Source organism: Hordeum vulgare, chromosome 5H (genome assembly GCF_904849725.1).
Source record: "Hordeum vulgare subsp. vulgare chromosome 5H, MorexV3_pseudomolecules_assembly, whole genome shotgun sequence".
In the NCBI taxonomy this organism is placed as follows: Eukaryota; Viridiplantae; Streptophyta; class Magnoliopsida; order Poales; family Poaceae; genus Hordeum; species Hordeum vulgare.
In genome coordinates, this window is record NC_058522.1 from 524,751,603 (window position 1) to 524,775,644 (window position 24,042).

The 24,042-nt window shown below is 48.6% G+C and overlaps 1 protein-coding gene across 1 annotated transcript; it reads right to left on the bottom strand.

Moving 5' to 3' along the window:
• Positions 1-1,297: 1,297 nt before the first annotated feature.
• LOC123452172 (magnesium transporter MRS2-I) lies at positions 1,298-7,547 on the bottom strand. Its single transcript, XM_045128773.1, has 11 exons — positions 7,068-7,547; positions 6,585-6,614; positions 5,792-5,936; positions 4,603-4,724; positions 3,671-3,745; positions 2,496-2,723; positions 2,372-2,416; positions 2,184-2,228; positions 2,072-2,101; positions 1,653-1,772; positions 1,298-1,546 (listed from the first exon to the last, which is right to left on the bottom strand). The coding sequence occupies exons 1-11, from the start codon at positions 7,305-7,307 to the stop codon at positions 1,460-1,462; spliced, it is 1,167 nt and encodes a 388-aa protein (XP_044984708.1). The 5' UTR covers positions 7,308-7,547; the 3' UTR covers positions 1,298-1,459.
• Between the last annotated feature and the right edge of the window lie 16,495 nt (positions 7,548-24,042).

A 24,042-nucleotide genomic window follows, 5' to 3' on the forward strand; every position in this document is an offset into this window, starting at 1 on the left:
ACATCGAATCCTCCTTCTCGCGGTAATGTGGCGGCAACATCGGCTCATCCTTCACACGGGTTGGCGATGGCAAAACACGGTAGCACAGCGGCCGCTCGATCATGAGGTCGATTTTCCACTGGTACTACTAGTTTGTTGTCATCGCCTCCTGCACGCAAGTTGGCGTCAAGGGTCTTCTTAGGTCTTCACATGAATACCAAAGATTTGGTGATGTGTGTGTATATTGTAGCTATATTTCTGTATATTGGTGGTATTTAGTACAAACAAAATTCAATGAATACCATGTCGATGGTTCCTGCCGCCGCTACTCCTCTTCACCGGATGAGATGATGATCTCCCATACTCTGACGAGGCGAACGTCGTGGAGATCAAAGGCCCCAGAGAGCGACATGGTGGCGCCATCGGCTAGCGTCGAGGACCATGACTTCGTCATGGTTGGGCGGTGTGGCATGGACGACACTAGAGTGGATGGCAGTCGGTGAGGCTGTGAGCAAACAGAGTGGTGCATTGTGATGTGGACGGCACCGAAGCCGAGCTTAAATAGGTCTAGCCAAGCGACGGGAGGGAAGTCAACCGAAGTAGGCTTCAAGGTTGCCGCAACCACATTAAAGCGCCACATATACACCATGGAGTCACGTCCGCTCTGGAGCGATGCTCACAAGCATGAATGTGTGGCAACCGCTTCACACGAAAAGGGTTTTCGAGTGGTTGGGTGGGACCAAGGTGTCAGACACACAGGTGGTGTCTATCCGAATTGATCGATGGGGTATTGTGTTAGATGGCAAACTATGTCCATGTATATGCAGGCTTTTCGAGGGTGTATGTTGAAGATGCCCTTATGGCTTTTGCTCCTCTTGGCCAATCTGGCTAATTAACTTTTGTTGTTCTTTGTAGTTGTGAGCCATCGAAGATTGCTTCACGTAACCAAGCGGAAGGCAGGCAGCAATTTCCAGATAGGGTTGCAAGAGGATAGCAACTTGGTTTCAGAGAATTCATGCCATCCTTCGTGACATCAACCCTGAATCCCTGGCCTCCTATTCCATTTCCTGGAAATATATGCACGAGCACCATTGGATCTAAGCACATGTCATTCAGTTCAGTAGAGCCTTCCGTTGGTAGTACTCCCAAGTCCCAACAACAAGATCCTGAACCGCCGACTTGCTACTGTGCTAGAGGGAACTTCGGTCGAGGGGCCTCACTGAGCATTGGACACACATTCTGGGGCCCTTTTGCCTCCCCCAGAGAGCATCGTCAGGAAATAAAAACCAAAAGGAGAGGAACGACACAGCAATGTATATACCTTCGGAATTTCTATTTCTTTTCTATTTATTGTTCTATTTCATCATCCCTAATTCCATACTAATGAATTTTGGTACAAGAGATGAATCATCCGCAAAGTTGTTGCTCTAGCTCAAAATTTACAGTTGAAGGAAGCGAGTAATGCGGTTATTCCAGCTATTCAGGACCCAACAAGGCCCTTGTGCCGAGCATAAGCGACAATCGTGACGAACATGAAAGCACAAAACAGCCCTGATACAATAACCACCTGCAACATGGCGAACACAATGTTATGGATGAGGGAGACGATTGCTAAAATATAATCCACAATCATCTGTTACTAAGCATGTTATAAGAGAAGTGATGCCATTTACCCATTTGAAGACATATCCATGGCCGTCGTTCCAGGTGTAAGGTATGTTCATACCAAAGACTCCAGCAACCAATGAGTAAAGTGACAAGCAGACGGTCCCAGAACTCAAGAATAGCTCAAGCTGCACCAAGCAAAGAGAAATTAAGTTTTGCTCTAGCACACTGTTTAGCATGTGTCACGTCAATTCAGACAAGAATTTTGCAATGCAACTTGACCATGGTGGTAACTAGTAAGAACTATGAATCATCTACATCAGACAAGTTTATGAAACCTGTACTTGACATGGGGTTGCCAGCCCATTAAGATTTATTTTAATTAAGTATATGTTTATTACAAGCCCGAGAATGTCTAAATTGAACTGTTCTGAAGAACTAACATGCTTCACAAAGCGAATCATAAGGTTTGTGCTTTCAAAATTACCTGAATCAACTGATTACGGTGATTATCAAGCTGCAAAGAATAAGAAAAATAAGCACTGCTCCAAGGGTGAAAAGGTCCACATCAAGAACACATATTTTACTAGGAACATTACCTGAATGTTAATATAATCTTCCGTATCATCAATATACTCTCTCAGCTGAAAAAGAAGTTACAGATAAATACAACGTCAATAAGGTTTTAAACAAGGCTTAACAGAGCTTCGGCAGTACTGTTAAGATAAGCCCTGATTTTGATAGCCTATTATGATATTGTGGACTTGACTTAGCTGCCCGAACTTACCGTTGTTAATTTGTTTAATGTGCCATCTATCTGCATGAAATATGCCTGCAAGTATATCTAAATTTCAGTACTCCGCCAGAGAAAGTGCAACCAGGAGATATAAGGTAGAGGAGCAAATAACAACCTCCAGCAACATCTCCAGCTCTTCCACATCATTCTCATTTCCATGTATAGTTGCTGCACTGGCTCTACTAGCTCTTGATATTTTTGAACCAATAGTTGGGGAAGCTGGGAACCAATTTGGTCCACCGGAACCACTGACAGGGGATGATGCCCCAGCCAACTTTCTAGACAAGTAAAGATCAGCCATGTCATCGTCATCATCCAATAATTGTTCAAGCTCATCTCTCACCTACAGAAATTAAAATACACCTTGTGATATGCTAGAAAATCATAAACAAGGAACATAATGATACCAGTCCCTAGTAGCTACTCACATAATATACTAGTAATATACTCCCTCCGTTCCTAAATATTTGTTTTTAAAGATTCAACTACGGACTACATACGGAGCAAAATGAGTGAACTTACACTCTAAATTATGTCTATATACATCCATATGTAGTCCGTAGTGAACTCTCTAAAAAGACAAATATTTAGGAACGGAGGGAGTATATTCCAAGACAAAAATTGCATAGAGCATACTCATCCATGAGAATGTTTGTGATCAGAAGAAAAATACTAACTGGAGCACTATATAGGTTGTGGAACAGCTCACGAATACCCAAGATTGCATTAAGGAAGACAATTCCATCCCATCAAGCTTTTTAAGATACACACAAATGGCCGAAGACAATACTTATAAAATCTAAGATAATGTTCCAACGAAGTACGCAAGAGAATAAATAAAAAGATACAGTTTATACAGTGATTAGAATAAAAATAATAAATAACAGAAAGAATTCTACACTACGAAATATAGATATACCATCAGGTTATACAAATGCTCTTCCAGAGGTTTTGGGTTGTTTACTTCTGTTCTAAATAATCGCTTGGGTACATTAATTACGAATCGTATGCCCTGTTGACTTGAGATAGTGCGTGCGATATGATAGACTAAGGAAAAAAAAAGGAAAAGTATGGTGATTCCCGTCAGACGTTCAGAACTGTATGGCCACTTTAATTCACATGGCTCACTCATAATCGGAATTTGGCTAGTACACCATAGTGTAATTCAGATTACAATATGAGCACAGGACATAATAAGAAGTCAGTGTTTGAAGAATATACATAGAAGTCACTAAACAACCAAGTGTCAGGTAACAAACTAAATAAAACAGAATGAACAGGAAACCAGACCTTCTGAACCCTTGCAGTCAATCTTGTCATGCCACTTTTTAACTTCCGTACCCTGTCCAAGTTGCGGCTACTAATCTGTGGTGCCAATAGTAGAGCAAATTAATATGGAGAAAATGGAAGAACAAGCCAACAAAGAGTTTGGAGATATTTTAGCCTGACATGCTTTAATGGGTGCATGGAAAATTAATAAGCATGTGGAGATGTTTACATGCTAATGTGCCATATTATTCCTCAATGAAACTTTATGTCATCATAAGTTTTCAACAAGCCAACAAGGATTTTAGAGATAACTTAGCCTGGCATGCTTTAACGGGTGCATGGTAAGTTCCTAAGCATATAAAGGTGTTGCAGAGATAGGTGTGCTAATGCGACATTTTATTCCTCAATGAAACGTTATGTCATCATAAAGTTCTGCAATGCTACTTTAGCTACTGTTATGTTTGGTGGTGAACGAAAATCATACGGCAGACTGACTACCTGTTATCAACAGTTATAAAGAGCAAAAAACACGACTGCACTGCCAGAAATGTGGATAGTACAAGTAACATTTTCTAGCATGCACTCCTTTCAGAAGTAAGGTGCACAGTCTAACATCTTAATCTTATTTCATCATATAATTCTATGGACACTAAATGGATGCTGAAACATATATGACAAAAAGTGGCATAAAGGGGAAATGAGAAACCTGCTATGATATCTTTCTATTATGCTATGAAAAAGTTCATACTATGATGTGGTAGCATTATTTACCTATTACTCGTATATATATTTTCACTGCAGAAAATAAGGTGAAGCAGCGTATTTCGGCATTTTGTAATTCAATAAATCACACCACGTGTGGCTTCAAATATGTCACATACATCATGTTTCCAGGAGGTGCTAATCAAGTTCATACTAAAAGAATAAAGTAGAGTAAGCATGTACTCACTCACCTTGGATGTCAGTTCATCCAGAGCTGGGTAAGCATCAGTCTCCAGCTCAGTAGTGCGCGCATCAAGAAAGCTGCAGATTGCTTCCAAAGTAACCTCAAGTGCACGGAACTCAAAGGGAGATTCTGGTGTTCATGTAACGAGATTGCAGGTCATTAATAAATTGTGCACAAGAATGCGACCTTATTTCCATGGCTATGAACTAAAAATAACTGGCAACTAAACCAGAAATAAACAAGCAATAAAATCAGTAAGATCAGCACTCCTATTCTGGAACACGGGTATGGTTTTATAAATGTACCAGCTGGCATGGACCAATCGGACAGAAAATCTGCTTCTGAGCCGTTTCGATCCAAGAATCAGGATGACACAACAATTATCACATACTTCCTCCGTCTCAAATTAAGTGACTCGACTTTGTACGTACAAAGTTGAGTCACTTAATTTGGGACGGACGGAGTACATTACATACGACATACCAAATAAAAATGGTGGCATCGCTGTAAACAATCAGAAGGACACCATACAGATAAGGTACGATCTCAAGGTCCTTGGTTTGTATGACTGTCACCATGTGGGTTAAATTAATCAGTCATGGGTCCAGTTGTAACCTATAATAATATGTAAATGCCCTTTGGTCAACCATAATAAACCTTATTAGAAGGAAGGATAGCCACATGTCTCCACTAGATCAATATTGTAGTATCTCAAATTTCTCTCAACAGATTACCCTGTGATTTTTTTGCATAGAGTGTAGAGTGCCATACAACGTGATTGGTCTGGTACAAGAAGACTCAGATAGGTATCACGATATAATGGTCAGGTGCCAAGACTGTACACTTTGGATTTTTCTTCTTGGGCAGGTGGTTGTATTTTTGCCAAAAGAATGTCGAACTGACATGGACATACACTAAAAAGGAAAACAACAGAATGGTGTGGCCAACTGGCCACATCCAATCAGATTTTTTATGTCCATAGCTTTCTTTTTACATGTGTGCATTCCTTCAGAACGTTTATTGCTTATTTCTTGCAATTATTGGGCATAGAAGGGAAATTGGCATACTACGGATGCACATATGTGATAGAAGTTACTATGATCAACATTACAGAGATAGAGCAACCTGACAAAAAAAAAGAGCATGCTTCTCAGCTTCTGACATCTGTAATTTCAAGAAATAGCGACTAAACTTACCATCTTCTTCAGCAGCTTCCACATCCTGCTGGCCACTTAAATTATCCTTTCCATTATGCTGAGCAGCAATTGAAGGTGCTAGTCGTCTGCGGAGCTCCTCTACAACAGGAATAACATCTTCGTCTGAAGGATCCCTGAGCAAAACCTGAGCCCAACCAAAACCAATAGCTGTAAGTATATCACCAGTATTGCTGGAGGAGCAACGAAAAAAGATATATACTAAGATGCACACAGTTCTATAAAATAAGTCATAGCTCCCAGAATATTGTACAGCAAACTGATTTGAAACTTCTATATAGTGCTTTCTTTACCAAAAGGAGTTTCCCCACGCCCATTTTTTTATTAAAACGAGGCAAGCAAAACGCACCGATACTGTTCACAGCACTCAGGCTAGGCCAAAGTCGCTGAGCCAGATAGACCAACAGTTTGCTTCCTCCCAATCCAGTAGAAGAATGGTAACATCACCAACTCAAACAAAGGAAAATAAAGCAGCAACTTCTACATAGTGCTTATTGCAGGTAAATGTTCAAATTTAACCTCAAAATGGGAGATCGCGTCAAAATCAGCTTTGTATGGAAGCTATGATTGTTCCATTTTGTGCCAGAATCATATAAAATACCCCAATCCCCTGATAACTATTTCACAATTATATATACCTAATCATTCTAGTCAGAGAGTGAGTGAAACTGCGCCGCAAAATTCATGAAGTAGTCCAGCTCATGGGATTGAACAGTTCAAAATCCTACAATGACATGTATTCGACAGGGAAAAAAGACTAAGCAGAACATATCACCTCTTCAGAAGTAACAATCGCCTTTATATGCTGATGATCCACCGGCCGGATGAGAATTCCAACAAAACAAACAGGAGTCGTCAGAGACTACCACGAGAGAACCAGAAATGTCATTATATTTTCAGATATAAAAATAATTGGCAACTGTATCAATTCCTATGATCCATGGAACCAAAACACTCTGACACCACACTTAAAACAGTAAAATCGTCAAAACGAACGATAAAGCTATAATAAGTTCAGTAGACACGTCTACTAAAACTGAGTCAAAACGAAGCACGACTGTGATGAGCCTAAATCAGTACATGATGATCCACCTACAATAAATTCTTCAAACAAAAAAGGGAAGCCGGGTGACTTCAGGGAGGAATTCGTGCCGCCCCATGATCCCCATAAATCTAGCGGAATTCCCGACGAAAAGCAGAGCGCCGCGAAATTCCGCCCGATGTAACCCAGGGGGGGATGCGGGAGGGTCGTCCTCACCTCGAGATTGAGCACGATGGCGCGCTCGCGGCCGAGGATGGTGGAGGGGTAGGAGAGCAGCGGGTCGAGGATGCGCAGGTCGCGCGCGTTGATGTCGACGCGGTGCATGATGGCGTACTTGTCGGCGTCGAGCTCCCGCTCCTCCCCCGCCGCGTCGAACAGGATCCAGCTCCGCGACGCCGCCCGCTTCTTCGCCGCCGCCGCCGCGGCCTCGCCGCCCGCCGCCACAGCCGCCGCCATGTCAACGCGGGCAGCCTCTCACATCTCCGGCGGCGCCCCGCCTCCTAATCCGCCGCCGCCGCCAGCCCCACGCGGACGGCGGGATGGGCTCTGCTACTTGTACCGCGCGCGGCGCTCCCCTGGCTCCCTTTTAATCGCGCGGAAAGGAAGCCTTTCTGGTAAAGCGGGCAGGTAAATAAATCGCGAGGGGGGCGGGGGAGAGGAGAGGAGAGGGGCGCACACGCCGCCGCCGCCGCCGCCGCCTGGATCGTTCGATCCTGCGTCGTCCGCGCGTACTGATGGATGGATGGATGGATGGATGGATGGACGGAAGGAAGGGCCAGAGCGGTCCAAGGCGGATGACCTACTGGCGATCTGGTACTAGTAGTTGGGAAACGGAGACGGGAAAGGGGGGCCCGTTCATTAGAAGAAGAATAAATTACTACCTTTTTCTTCTGGTTTTTTAACACACCTTTTTTCTACCTCTTCTTCTGTTAGAAAAAAGAATAACAGCGGAGGGAGGAATATGGCGATTGTGTTAGGTTTTCTATAACTGCATAATCGTTGCCAAGTCGTATTTTTTTTCCCAACTTCCGGTCAACCTTAGATAGATTTGAGGGGAAAAAAACATTCGGTCAACCTTCCTAAAAAATAATCAAGTCAACATTAACAATAGTGATCTGTTATTCTATACTCCCTCTGTATCACAATACTTGTTGTTAGAGAGAACTAGTTTAGTTCTTTTCAACAACAAGTATTTCGAAACAGATTAAATACAACTTTGCCAAAAAGGAACCGTGCATGTTTGGGTGGAGCTCGCATTCACCCTGGCAGAAGTTATGCTTGACAGGGTCCTTTTGTTAACTGATGGTTGACATGGTTAGTCATTCATAATTTGGCTAGTGTTGAAAACAAAATGAAACAGCTACCCGCAAAAAAAAATGGAACATAATTTTTTGTATGGTTGATGCCAGAAATTTGGCAATGATCCAAGTAGAGACCAATATCTATACCTCTATACCTAATAATAAAGCGACTATTGTTTCCGTCGGAAAACCCATCACGGTATTTTTATAAAAAAAAAAATCTATAATTTTTGTTATTCAACTCGCGCTCCATCATTTACCTGCAACGTAAAAGGAAAAAACGATTCGCTGCAAAAAATTATACTCGTACGCACCGTCTCCTCCCGTCGACCCTGGGCCACCCTAGCATGTGCCCAGGCCGCCGCCACACCACTCGCCGCCGCGGCCGATCTCAACCCACCCGCCTCCGCGGCCGTACCTCTCCCCGCTCACTGCCCCCGTTGTGGCGCTCGAGCGCATCGCGTCGACCCTGGTCCACCCTGGCATGTGCCCAGGCCGCCGCCACACCACTCGCCGCCATGGCCGACCTCAACCGCCACCGCTGCCGATCTCAACCCACCCGCCTCTGCGGCCGTACCTCTCCCCGCTCACTGCCCCCGTTGCGGCGCTCGAGCGCATCGCGTCTACCCTGGTCCACCCTGGCCCGTGCCCAGACCGCTGCCACACCACTCGTCGCCGCAGCAGACCTCAACCACCACTGTTGTCGATCTCAACCCACCCGCCTCCGTGGTCGTACCTCTGCCCGCTTGCTGTCCCCGTTTTGGCGCTCGAGCACAGCTTCTGAATCAAATCAACGTGACAACTACAGTGACTGGGGATGATGCGTCTGCTCGATGCAGAACGGCGGCGGAGCGAAGTACTTGCAGGTGGAGGCGGGCCTCCATGGCTCACACGGGGAACTCCGAGGTTATGGCGCGGCAACGGCGACTCCTTATGGCCAGATAGAGGCGCCTAACCCTTGCTCCCCTCATCGTATCCCCTCCTCCGGTAGGAATTCATCATCTGGTGAGATCCCCTCCCCATGCCTCCAACCGTGTGCCAAGCACCGGCAAAAAATTTTGTTTTGTGGGGATTTGTTTGCTGATGAATGAATGTATTGAATGTAAGATTGTATTGTTATAGAGACAGAGAATGGAACACCACCTTCAGTTTGTCATTTGATCCCACATTCTCTATCCCATGAGTGAAATAAGATAACAGTCCATTGATCAATTCACGTAGCCTCTTTGTTTTGCTTTGCTTGTCCCGCTCAATTTCTCATCATGGTGGAATTAACAATGGACGGGTTGATTTCTCAACAAAATAGGATAGGACTGACTACATTAGTTAGTTAGCTTATTATTTTAATAAATCAAAATGATTATAAAAAGATTAAAAGCGTGTGGTATTTTTTTTCTCCCGTTGCAACGCACGGGCCCTTTTGCTAGTTAGTTATTATGGCCAAAAGATCGATGAAGTTTGGTTTGACACCACCTAAACATATCAATAATGAAACCAATTAGGACCGACTGCTATGGTTACTCTTACATCCATTGTTTCGAGGTAGCAACTCTTGCCACCAACCCTATGTTTCTCAACATTACAATAAAACATGTGATTCCCTCTCTCAAACCTCTCTTGGGTATCCACTCGTCTACTCTTGCTTGTTTTGCCCCTATTTGACATCCATATCCTCTTTTCACCAAGAAATGTGACAAAACCATAAATTCACTTGTTCCATATTGATTGACGCGGACTTAGTATTATACTACATTAGCGTCAATTAATATGGGTGAGGGATAGTTGTTGAAAATAATCGGTGTGACGGACCTTTCTTACGTAATACTCTCTTCGTCTCAAAATTCATGTATTAGTTTGTCTACAAATGGATGTATCTAAATACTAAAACATGACTAGGTGCTGTCAAAACTGAGTTCTTATGCATCGTCTATGATGTTTTTTATGTTGGAGTCAGGGCCGGCCCATAGGCCGGGCAAACGGGGTGCGCACCCTGGGCCCCCGGAAGGCACGGGCCCCACCCAGGTAATACTTCCCCACACGTAGGCAGCTCAGAAAAAAATAGCGAACGCAGCCTGAACGAGAGTAAATCTTCTCATTCTCGAGACTGACTCCTCCCAAATCCGAGTCTCCCAGAATAGCGTTGCCGCTCCTGTGTCGTCTCCGATTCCAAGATCGCCGTCGGCCACTAATGGAGATTAAAGGCGCAAATCAGCTCCTCAATTTGCTCGTCTTCCTTCTTCAAAGATCTGCTCGTTCCTCACTTCCCCATCAGCTAGACGTTGGAGACAGGGAGACGGTACATATTCTTATTTTCCTCTTCCCCGTGATCCCGTTCCTCCTTTCAGTTAAATAGATCATAGATTTGTCCACCGATGACCTTGACCCTGCATCTCTAAGATCTCCTCTCTACTTTAGTGGATCTATTTGAGGGAGAGGGGCCGAAGGTGAGGCCTGCTCCGAGTCCTCGCGATTTCGTGAACAGCTGAACTGGTATCGGTAGTTCCGGTATAACAGGTACTACCGGGACACTAAGCGGTTGTACCACCTTGTGCAACTTGGTTATTGATCGGACGCGTCCGTAAACATGGTTAAATTTATTTATTTATTTCTATCTATTCTTTCCATCAATCGCGGACAAGTGACCGGACATATAAGAAAAAATATAAAAAACACGGTTATAAAGATGAAAAAATAAGGATTTAAAACAAACACGTCATGTTACTGATCGGATACGTCCATAAACGTGGTTAAATTTATGAAGTACTCCCTCCGTCTCAAAATAAGTGTCTTAAGCTTAGTACAAAATTGTACTAGACCTAGTATAAAGTTGAGACAGTTATTTTGGGACGGAGGGAGTACTAACCTGGTAATCATCCGTTAAGACATCGCTGTTGTATCGTGCATGTAACCAGGCCCCACGCAACAGCGCCCGTGGCATGGGGCGTGGCAGCAAATCTCTTTTGGTTTCTGCAGCACTGCATGTATCTTTCATCACTGTACACCTTATGGTTACGGCGTGGGGCCTCCCTCCATCCTGGCTACGCAACTGATTGTCTCCTAGTCCGCGCGGGACAAACTCCGTTTCCTTTCCGCGTCTTTCACTCTGGAGCACAATTCCTTTTCGTGATCAGTTGCCGTTGGTATAAAGATGTTGCTGCAGTGCTTTGCGTGGCGTCGACGTGCACTCCAGGGTCATTTTTAACGCCGCTTATATATTAACATATTCGAGGAATACATGTGGCACGTACGGCGACCTGGCGGGCTCACCACGGCCTACAGAACCAGAACCCAAGGTTGAATGCACACCGAACCGACGGGATGGATGGCGACGCGGGCGGTCGGTGGCGCGCGTTCTTTTCTTTTCCGGGTACGGTGGGGGGAACCGAATCGGATGCCGTCGCCACGCGCCGATCGAGTCCGTTGGACCACGCGCTTCCCACCTGCGCCGCCCGCCCCCGGCTCCGCTGTCCTCCCCCTTTCGCGTCCGTCCGTCCGTCCAAATCTGCAGTCACGAGCGCCGCCACGTACGACCCCGCCTCCGCCTCGTGCCCGGCCCTGGCCTGGACGCGCGGGCCGCGCGTACGTCGGACATGTACGACTCCGCGGGTCTGCCTGGGTCGAGATATTCATTATTCAGATATATTCGTGTCGTTTTCCTTTTGAAAGAGAGCAGCAGAGCCTGCCAGCCAGCCAGGCGCCGATGAGGCTGCGGCTGCGGCTGTTGTGTGATCGGTGGGCGTCGCCCTCGGAGACGTTGACGCTGGCCCAGCCAAAACCCGTGACCGGCCGTACGTGTGCTCGATCAACAGCGATAAGCGACCGGTGGCGTGGCCGGATCTTCTCTTTTCGTCCGTTGAGAACAACTCTAAGACCAACTTCAACCACCGGTCGATCCAAACGGACAGTGATTTTTTCTGGGTTTTTTCTTCATTTAGATTAGCTGTTTATTCGGTGTTTGATCGGTTTATGATTTGAATCGACAATGCGTCCAACACAATGATTCAAATTTACCCGTATGGCCAAGGCCAATCTACCATCGCTTTTTAACAAATATGCACATGTTTTTTTCCATAGTTTCAACCAAACCAAAATAGAAAGCATAGTTTCACAACCAAATAAATTTAGATAGTTTTACAAACTCAATAAAAATCAAATTTGTCTCGAATACATGTGAAAAAAATATGCATCTATTGATTGCCAACATGAACCCACATATCATTCTGTAGCTGCATGTGAGTTTTTCAATCACGTATTTCGTAAAATACTGGGTGAACTGCTCAAACGTTGCCGCTACTCCATGTTTCGGCACAACATTCTCGTCCTGAAACTGAAACCCTTGATCGTAGAGACGTTCCGGACACTCGTCTTCTACGATCATATTGTGCATGATCACACAAAGAGTTATCACCTCCCACAGTTTCTTCGTGCTCAAGTCCTAGCAGGATACTGAACGATGCCTCATCGAGATTGTAAAACAACAAAGGCACGCTCGACGTCTTTTCTAGCACTCTCTTCCTCTTGGAAAAATCTTTTCCTCTTCTCTCCGACAGGGTTGGGGATTGTCTTCACAATAGTGGTTCGTTGGGGATAGATACCGACACCTAAATATTATCCATTGTCGTAGTTGTGGTCGTTGATGGTAACATTCATCCGTGGGCTGTTTTCTTCGGCAAGCCTTGCAAACACAGGCGATCGTTGAAGCATGTTGATATCATTGTGTGATCATGCCATGCCGAAGAAAGAGTGTCAGATCAAAAGATCATGGGAGGCCGCGGCCTCAAGTATGACAGTGCAAGCCCTGACATGGACCTTATACTGCCCTTGCCAAGCAGAAGGGCAATTCTTCCACTCCTAATGCATGCAGTCTATACTGCCAAGCAACAATGGGAAGCCCCTGCTAGCATTCGTTGCCAACAAGCGGGATGTATCTTGAGCATTAGGCTCCCTCAAGTACTCAGGACCAAATACTTCAATTACAGCCTTGCAGAACCTGTATAGTGACTATAGGCACGTAGTCTCGCTCATACACACGTATTCATCAATTAGATCACCGGGCACTCCGTATGCAAGCATCCGGATAGCTGCAATGCATTTCCGATAAGACGAGAAGCCAATCTTTCCAAGGGCATCCTCTTTGCACTCGAAATAATCATGGTATCCGACCACTCATTCTCGAATATGGTTGAAAACATGCCTAGCCATACAAAAACGTCGTCACAATTTGTTATGTTTGAACAGTGGTTTGGCTGTGTCGAAGTAGTCCTTCCAAAGAAGGAAATGGACGCTCTCTCGATTACGATTCAACACCGGAATGTGCCCCAGGATGGAGCCACGGAACGACGAGCGCTGACTATTGAGGTGGTTATGGACCAACACGGCAGCCAAGATCTCCTCCTCATCCTTGGACGAGGAATCGTCGGAGTCGCAAAGGATATTATGAAAAAAGAAATCGTCAAACTCGTCATCGGAGTCCATTTTATACCTTGACAAACTATTGAACAACTTGCGGGCGTCGACGAAGCAGCCGGCCAGCGAAGGGAGGTGCCTCCCTTGGACCAGGTGGCTGGCCTGGAGGCGTCCGACAAGCTTGCCGGCGTTAGGGCGAAGGAGCTGGCGGGGGCGGCGAGGCGGTTCCTTGCTTGCGGCAGCGTGGGGGAGGTGAAGCCGAGAAGGTTTGGATTTACGTCAATGAGATGGTGATGGCGGCGACGTGGGAGGTGGCGACTTTGGGGGAGATGTGTCGGCATCGGCTGCTGGTAGAGACACCTGAAAAATGGGCGGTGATGGGGTTATAGTCCTAGGGTAGGGTCATAGGCCTGCCCTGTAGGTCCTACCCAAGGACTACCCTCACAAAGGACAAGGCCCTTAGTCAGCTCCGACTGAATCAAGGAGTCCCCATCATTCAGTCGGTAACACGTCTTCGATCATCCAGTCGGAGACTAGCATTCGGAGGATATATCGAGCTAACCGACTGGATACCACTCGGTACATCGTAACCCCCCTGGAGGGAAACGGTCGTACGTTTCCAGGTGCATTTATTAGCATTTAGGGCGTACGTTACCTGTAACGTACGCATTCAATCGCCACTACTTCACCCCTGTACCGAAACCATTGTGGAGGGCAGCGCACTCTATATAAGCCACCCTCCCCCGCTGGTAGAGGGGTTAGCAACTCATTGTATTCCATATTCCACTCAACAACAAGCTCCCAGAGCACTGAGACGTAGGGCTATTACCTCCACCGCAGAGGGGCCTGAACTCATACAACCTCGCCGTAGCTAAGGCTCTGCCCATCCTTTTCGTACCCTACACATCTACTGTCAGGCTTATACCCACGACAGTTGGCGCCCACCGTGGGGCAGGCGTCTAAGCGACTTCCGGCGAGTTTGCGACTACTTCCTTTCGTCATGTCGTCCGGTGGAGTTTCGAGCATGGGTCACCAGATCTTCTTCGGCGCTCTCTCCTTCATCGTCGACGATTCGGCGTGGCTTCGGGATGCGCCCCTCGACGTCGAAGCGCTTCCCCGTCGTGGGGCTACGCACTTCCGTGCCGGCGCCCGCGGCATTCTTCTTCTCCAACAGTCGGCTCCCGTGTCGACCTGCACCACCGTCACGCGCCGCAGCAAGCGGTCTCGCCGTCCGCGGCTCCAGCGTTGGGTGCAACACGCCCAGGCGCGTCAAAACGCGTCTTCACAAGTGGCGGTTCTAGAGTCTGTTGTGGTTGCCCCGCAGTCCCAGCACTCGGGCTCGGTTCCGACTGAGTTTCCTTCCGAATACGCGGGTCGCGGGCCTGCAGCAGAAGTACACATGGCCAACTCCCATGAAGATCCCCGTCAAGCTGGCTGGAACGAGCACGAGATCGGCGAAACGTCCGGCGCGCGTCGTCCGCCTCGCCGTTCTGCCAGTCGGCACACTCGGCGGAGCAACGTGGAGTTGTTCCGCACGCCCCTCCTCAACTTGGCTGCAGCTGCCAAGATAGCCGATTCCCTCCAGCCGACTGATTCAGAGGCTGGTAGGGGAATCGAGCAGATCCGAACCCTGTTGCACACGGCGCAGCAGCAGAATTCGGCAGTCTCCCAGTCGCATAACAGGATCCATAATAGTTCCGTTCATGCGAACACGCATCGTCGGTTCACATCCCTGGTTCCCATCAGCGGCGCAGAGGAGGCAGCCGTTCCATAAATCACGAAGATCGCCGCCGTTCACGCACCCCTCCGCGGGGTGGGCCCTACGGGCCCCGACATCATGATGATCGGCGTTCAGTCGGCGACACTTACGACCCAAGGCCCGACGCAAGAGGGTGTATCGCCCAGCGAAGGGTCGACAGGGGCCGAGCCCATCGCGATGGTCACGATATGGACCGTCCAAGTGGAAGCATGACCATCGTGTCTGGTCCCAAGTGTTTTAGTCGAGCCATCCGCTCGGCTGACATCCCGCCCAACTTCCGATTGGCGACGGGAATCAGCAAGTTTACAGGAGAGTCCAAGCCAGAAACATGGTTGGATGACTACCGAGTGGCAGTCCAGATCGGAGGAGGGGACGACCATGTCGCCATGAAGCACCTCCCTCTGATGCTCGACGGCTCGGCTAGAGCGTGGCTGAACCAGTTGGCCCCCTCCAGCATCTACAGTTGGGCAGATCTGGCCCGAGTGTTCATCAAGACCTTCGAAGGGACGTGCAAGCGCCCTGCAGGCCTCGTGGAGCTCCAGCATTGCGTCCAGAAGTAGAATGAGCCCCTGTGTGACTTCATTCAGCGTTGGACAACCCTCTACCACACGGTGAAGAACGTCACCGAGCATCAAGCAGTCTGCGCCTTCAAGGCAGGCGTCCGGTACAGAGATCTGTATCTGAAATTCGACCGAACAGGCGACATCTCCATGAGCAAGATGATGGAGATAGCGACGCGCTATGCTAATGGCGAAGAAGAAGACCGCATCCGAAGCGGCAAGCACAAAACAGTCGTTGATGGAGATGGAGGCAACACTCGGAAGCAGAAGCAGAAAGCTCCGACTGCTCCGCAAGCAGAAGCCGCAGCCGTAACCAATGCCAAGTTCAAGGGCAAAGGGAAGGCTCAGTTCACCCCCAAGAAGAAGCAGTTCAATAACCCCATCCTGGACCAGCCATGTCCGGTTCATACGAAGATGGATGAAGAGGGCAACCCCATATATGCGAAGCATACCACTCGACAGTGTCGCCTCCTGATCCAGGGGTTCAGCGAAGGACAACCGAGTGAGAAGGACCATGAACAAGGTGAGGAGGATAAGGAGGATCCGTTCCCCCAAGTCCATGCAACCCTGATGATTTTTGCTGACATCGAGAGCAAGAGTCGACTGAAGCTGGTGAACAGGGAGGTGAACATGGCCGCCCCTGCCAGCCCCAAGTTCCTCAAATGGTCTCAGACTGCGATCACCTTTGACCAGTCGGATCATCCAGCACATGTACCCACCCCGGGGAGACAGGCTCTGGTCGTCGACCCGGTGGTGGAAGGAGTTTGACTGCGCAAAGTCCTCATGGATGGCGGCAACGGCTTGAATATCATGTACGCAGACACACTCAAGGGGATGGGCATCCTGATGTCCAAACTCAGCGAGAGCAGCATGCAGTTCCATGGAGTCGTCCCTGGATGGAAGGCCAAGTCACTCGGTCAGATCGCGTTGGACGTCGTTTTCGGCTCCGACAAGAACTTCCGCAAGGAAAAGCTGACGTTCGAAGTGGTCGACTTCTAGAGCGCTTATCACGCAATTCTGGGTCGCCCAGCGTATGCGCGTTTCATGGCCCGTCCATGTTACGTATACCTGAAGCTGAAGATGCCACGCCCGAAGGGAGTGATCACCATCACAGGCAATCGGCAGCGGGCCAAAGAGTGTCTGCAGCAGGGATCAAGAATCGCCGACCAGCAGATGGCCGTCCTCGAGCTCGACGAGTACAAGAAAACAGTCGACCCCGCCGACCTGATGCGCTCAAAGAAGCCAGCTTCTGAATCCGCATTCCAGTCGGTGGGAGAGACGAAGAAGGTCAACATCCACCCGACGGACACCACTGCTGCCCCGACGAACATCTCCATCGCCCTCGATCCTAAATAGGAAGCCGAGCTCACCCAATTCCTCCGTGAGAACTGGGACATCTTCGCATGGAAGCCCTCTGACATGCCAGGTGTACCCAGGGAGTTGGCTGAGCACCGACTGCACGTGGATTCCACTGCTCGACCTGTCCGAGAGCGCCTGCGCCGGTCCGCCGCGCACAAGAGGAAGGCAATCGGGGAAGAGGTGGCCAAGCTGCTGGCAGCCAACTTCATTCGCGAGGTTCATCACTCCGAGTGGCTCGCCAATGTTGTCATGGTGCCCAAGAAGGACAAGTCGCTCCGAATGTGCATCGACTTCAAGCATCTCAATAAGGTCTGCCCGAAGGACCATTTTCCGCTCCCCCGCATAGATCAAATTGTCGATTCGACTGCGGGTTGCGAGCGTCTGTCATTTCTTGATGCCTACTCGGGTTATCATCAGATCCGTCTGTATGGTCCCGATGAGTTAAAAACAGCCTTCATCACCCCATTCGGGTGCTTCTGCTACATCACTATGCCATTCGGTTTGAAGAATACAGGAGCTACCTTTATGCGCATGATCCAAAAATGTCTCCTCGACCAGATCGGTCGGAATGTGGAGGCGTATATGGATGATATCGTAGTCAAGTCACGCAAAGGTTCCGACCTGCTGACTGACTTGGCAGAAATATTCGCCAACCTTCGTAGGTACGATATCAAGCTCAACCCCGCCAAATGTTCATTCGGCGTTCCCAGCGGAAAGTTACTCGGTTTCTTCGTTTCCGAACGAGGGATCGATGTCAACCCCGAAAAGATCGGGACCATCGTCCGAATGGAGAGGCCGGTCAAAATACACGATGTTCAACGGCTCATAGGTTTCCTAGCGGCTTTGAGCAGGTTCATCAGTCGACTCGGCGAGAAAGCACTTCCTCTGTACCGACTCATGAAGAAATCAGATACCTTCGAGTGGACAGACGAAGCCCAAGTCGCATTTGACGACCTCAAAGTCCTACTTTCCACCCAGCCGGTTCTTACTGCTCCGCTCAGTAAAGAGCCCCTTCTTCTGTATATCGCGGCTACAAATCAAGTCGTCAGTACTGTTCTTACAGTCGAACGAGAAGAAGAAGGCAAAGCATACAAAGTTCAGCGGCCAGTGTACTACGTCTCCGAGGTCCTGACTCCTTCCAAGCAGAGGTATCCCCACTATCAAAAACTTATCTACGGGATTTACATGACTGCGAAGAAGGTGGCCCATTATTTCCAAGACCACTCGGTGTCTGTCGTTTCTGATGCTCCATTGTCGGAAATTCTCCACAGTCGAGACGCGTCAGGCCGAGTGGCGAAGTGGGCGATGGAGATGTTGTACTGTGATATCAAGTTCGAGGCCAAGAAAGCTATTAAGTCTCAAGCTCTGGCTGACTTCATAGCAGAATGGGTAGAACAACAGCAACCGACCCACATCTACTCGGCCCATTGGACAATGTTCTTTGATGGGTCCAAGATGTTGAATGGCTCCGGCGCTGGCGTTGTGATCATATCTCCAAAGGGCGACAAGCTCAAGTACGTGCTACAGATACACTTCGATTCCTCCAACAACGAGGCAGAGTATGAAGCTCTCCTCTACGGGTTGCGTATGGCCATTTCACTCGGCGTCCGTCGCCTGATGGTCTACGGCGATTCAATTTCGTGGTCAATCAAGTGATGAAAGAGTGGGATGTCAGAAACCCCACCATGACCACATATTGCAATGCAGTGAGGAAGCTCGAGAAAAAGTTTGAAGGTCTGGAACTCCACCATGTTCCGCGACTGAAAAACCAAGCAGCTGATGAATTGGCGAAACTCGGATCCACTCGGAGACCAGTCCCGAGTGACGTCTGCCTCAAGCACCTTCACCTCCCTTCAGTCAAAGAAGATCCTTTTACAGAAGAACCAGTACAACCAAAGAGTTCAACAGATTCGACTGAAGTCGATGTACCCGCTGTGGTTGATCTGGTCATGGAGATTCTTGCTGTCATCCCCGATTGGACTGTGCCGATCATTGCATATATCCTGCGACAGGGACTACCGGAAGACGAAGTCCAGGCCAGGCAGATAGTCCGCAGGTCGAAGTCATTCACTGTCATTGATGGCCAATTGTACAAGGAGAGCGTTTCAGGCGTTCTCCAACGATGCATCTCCCCACAGAAGGGGCAGCTGATCCTGGAGGATATTCACTCGGGAACCTGCGGTCATCATGCCTCTTCGAGAGCAATCGTCGCCAAGGCATTCAGGGCTGGTTTCTTTTGGATGCAGGCGAACGAGATGGCTAAAGATATGGTTGACCGATGTGAGGGCTGCCAATTCTACTCCAATAAGTCCCACAAGCTGATGTCTGCGTTGAAGACGATCCCTCTTGTGTGGCCATTTGCAGTGTGGGGATTAGATACAGTCGGTCCGTTCAAGACAGGCCAAGGGGGATACACACATCTGTTGGTGGCAGTCGACAAGTTCACGAAATGGATCGAAGCCAAGCCCATCAAGAAACTCGACGCCTCAACGGCCGTCAAGTTTATCAGGGACATCATCTCCAGATTCGGTGTACCTCACAGCATAATCACGGACAACGGAACAAACTTTGGCTCGGACAGATTCAAAGGTTTCTGTGCAAGCCAAGGTATCCGAGTGGATTTTGCTTCCGTAGCACCCCCCAATCCAATGGACAAGCAGAGTGGGCGAATGGGCTTATTCTTTAAGGTTTTAAGCCCCGACTCCTGCGAGAGGTGGGACACGCCGCTGGCGCATGGGTCACCGAGTTACCTTCAGTATTTTGGGGTCTCCGCACAACCCCGAACAGATCTACAGGGCGATCACCGTTCTTCCTCGTCTACGGAGCAGAAGCAGTCCTTCCGAGTGACTTACTTCACAACGCTCCACGAGTCGAACTCTTCTCCGAAGCTGAAGCAGAACAAGCAAGGCAAGACGGAGTAGACCTTCTAGAGGAGGAGCGCGAGATGACACTGACTCGCTCAACCATTCATCAACAAGATCTGTGGCGTTTTCACGCGCGACACGTCAGGAGTCGTACGTTCCAAGCAGGCGACCTGGTTCTCCGAGTGGATCAGCAAAGACCTCACAAGTTGGCTCCTGCCTGGGAAGGACCCTTCATCATCTCAAAGGTGCTGAACAATGGAGCATACAGACTCTACAATGTCGACAGGGAGATAGACGAGCCGCGAGCATGGAACGGAGATCTCCTGAAGCGCTTCTACACGTGACCGTCGACTGAAGCAATGTAAAGAACAAGTATTGGTGAAATAATATAAAGCAGATTGAGTTTTTTGCAGGTTCAAAGTTCTTCCGCGGTCGCAGACTCCGGTCTCAAAAAAAAAAACTTAGCCGCGATCCGGAATCGCCTAAGTATGAACTTTCTCCGAGTGTGCACTTAACGTCACACCCGGGGACTTAGCTGCGATCTAGAATCGCCTAAGTACGAAATTCCTCCGAGTGTGCACTTAACGTCACACTCGGAGACTTAGCTGCGATCCAGAATCGCCTAAGTATGAACTTTCTCCGAGTGTGCACTTAACGTCACACTCGGAGACTTAGCTGCGATCCAGAATCGCCTAAGTATGAACCTTCTCCGAGTGTGCACTTAACGTCACACTCGGAGACTTTGCTGCGATCCAGAATCGCCTAAGTATGAACTTTCTCTGAGTGTGCACTTAACGTCACACTCGGAGACTTTGCTGCGATCCAGAATCGCCTAAGTATGAACTTTCTCCGAGTGTGCACTTAACGTCACACTCGGGGACTTAGCTGCGATCCAGAATCGCCTAAGTATGAACCTTCTCCGAGTGTGCACTTAACGTCACACTCGGAGACTTAGCTGCGATCCAGAATCGCCTAAGTATGAACTTTCTCCGAGTGTGCACTTAACGTCACACTCGGGGACTTAGCTGCGATCCAGAATCGCCTAAGTACGAAATTCCTCCGAGTGTGCACTTAACGTCACACTCGGAGACTTAGCTGCGATCCAGAATCGCCTAAGTATAAACTTTCTCTGAGTGTGCACTTAACGTCACACTCAGAGACTTAGCTGCGATCCAGAATCGCCTAAGTATGAACCTTCTCCGAGTGTGCACTTAACGTCACACTCAGAGAATTAGCTGCGATCCAGAATCGCCTAAGTATGAACTTTCTCCGAGTGTGCACTTAACGTCACACTCGGGGACTTAGCTGCGATCCAGAATCGCCTAAGTATGAACTTTCTCCGAGTGTGCACTTAACGTCACACTCGGGGACTTAGCTGCGATCCAGAATCGCCTAAGTATGAACTTTCTCCGAGTGTGCACTTAACGTCACACTCGGGGACTTAGCTGCGATCCAGAATCGCCTAAGTATGAACTTTCTCCGAGTGTGCACTTAACGTCACACTCGGGGACTTAGCTGCGATCCAGAATCGCCTAAGTATGAACTTTCTCCGAGTGTGCACTTAACGTCACACTCGGGGACTTAGCTGCGATCCAGAATCACCTAAGTATGAACTTTCTCCGAGTGTGCACTTAACGTCACACTCGGGGACTTAGCTGTGATCCAGAATCGCCTAAGTATGAACTTTCTCCGAGTGTGCACTTAACGTCACACTCGGGGACTTAGCTGCGATCCAGAATCGCCTAAGTATGAACTTTCTCCGAGTGTGCACTTAACGTCACACTCGGGGACTTAGCTGCGATCTAGAATCGCCTAAGTACGAACTTTCTCCGAGTGTACACTTAACGTCACACTCGGAGACTTAGCTGCGATCCAGAATCGCCTAAGTATGAACTTTCTCTGAGTGTGCACTTAACGCCACACTCGGGGACTTAGATGCGATGCAGAATCGCCTAAGCACCCACATGCCTTCGACTGTATCCTACAGGTACACTCTGGTAATCAACTGACATCTACATGAGTTGCAGACGCTCATTGAGGCTCTTGTGGATGTCAAAACAACTGACAACTCCATCAGTACCAACTCGCCCCGAGTGCGACCTGATAGTCGCACTCGACAACCTAGCGGTGATCCTACCGATCCACTCGGTGACAATACAGATCCAATCGGAAATTCCACAGACCCTCAACGAGGCTCATGCTGATGTCAAGACAACTGACGTGTTCCGAATGTTTGCCTTAGGCTTCACCAGGAAACGCCAAAAAAAACTCGAGTCAAAATTGCAATAGAAGAGCAAAGGATTCGATGTCAAGTTCAACCAGAGATAATGGCTCGGTGTGGATCAAGCTTACCCACACCGAAACGAGAATGTAACGGCCAACAACAGTGGCCAAAGTTTCTTACAAATCAACACTCGGCATACCGAGGATCAAGTTTTCTTACGCGTCGTCTGGAGTAGCGCCAGGACTGGAGGGCTCCACGAAAGTGTCCAGGTCGATTCCGTCGGCGATGCGGGTGGCACCTTCAAGGAAGGTTTCCACGAAGTCTTCGAATCGAAGTTTCTTCGTGTTGGCCACCTTCAATGTCTTCAGCTTTTCCTCGCGCACCTCCTTGCGATGGACTCGGACCAGGGACAGAGCAACATCTGCACCACAACGAGCTGCATATTTCTTCCACGACTGCACTCGGTTCGGAATCTCCCCCAGTCGAGCCATCAGGTTCTCCATCTCCTGCCGCGACTCATCTTCTGGCCAAAGCTCCTTGTCGATTCGGCCGACGACTTCTCTCAGTCGACCGATGAAAGGGCCAACTTTGCCCACGCGGATGTGCGCCCGGAGCAGATCCCGACTGGCGTCCTCGCCGGGTGGAACGTTCTCGAGAATCGACCGCTCCACATCAGCTGCTTCAGCTTCAGCGTCAAAGCAAAAATCTGCGACAACAGGACAAGCAAACAATAAGCGCCGAGTGTGACGTGCATAACACAAGCACTCGGAAAAAGCAGGACTTACCAGCCAGACGCGTCATCATCTGCCGAGCCCAGTCGCTGACGTATTTCTCCTGCGATCTGCACCGTTTGTTCAGCACGTCCATTTGTCCCATGAGAGCAGTCCTTTGTTTCCCCATATTTTCAACTTCCTCAGTCAGCATTTTGTTCGCTTCACGAGCCTGCTCCAGCGACTTCTCTCGCTCCGCCAGAACCACCTTCATGTCATCCATTGCAAGCAGTGTCGCATCCCGCTCACCAGCAAACTGGATCTTCTCCGCCCTCAGAGTCTCATATGCTGCCCCCATTTCACAAGTTTTCTGTCAGCCAGCACCAAGAGACAATCAGACAATTCAACAATAAAAGTCTAGGTTCTTCAGACCCCTGCCGACAAAAGCAGTCGACAGCGGTCTCGGGGACTACACCCAGTGGGTTCACTAAGAGTGACCCCACTGGCATGCAACTCAAGCAGGCCCGCCCTATTGAGATGCATGTTACCACCTACGCCTACGAGGCCAATACTACCCGACCTGAGTACAAATTACTCTCAGGGACTCTTACAGTAAGTGCACTCCGAGTACCACAACTGCTCGCAGTCGGTCATATTATTTGCAGACCTGACCAAAGCAAAGACAATATGTATAAAGACAACTGCGGTGCAAGCACTCGACAGAAGTCTCAGGGACTACACCCACTGGGTTCACTCAGAGTGAACCCATTGCAAACAACAGATGCTATCCAAAAACACCTAATGGGTTACAATAGAACAGTAAATACTTACTAGCCCACTTACTCGGATATCATCCCGCAGCTCCAAGCTCCGCTGGTACAACGATGCGACGGAGTCGTGGGCCCTCTTGGCTTCTCCAGCCATCAGCTCCGCCTGCACCATGGCTCCTTTGACCGCTCCCACCTGCTCCTCCGGGAGACGCTGGATGTTGAACTCCACATTCGACGA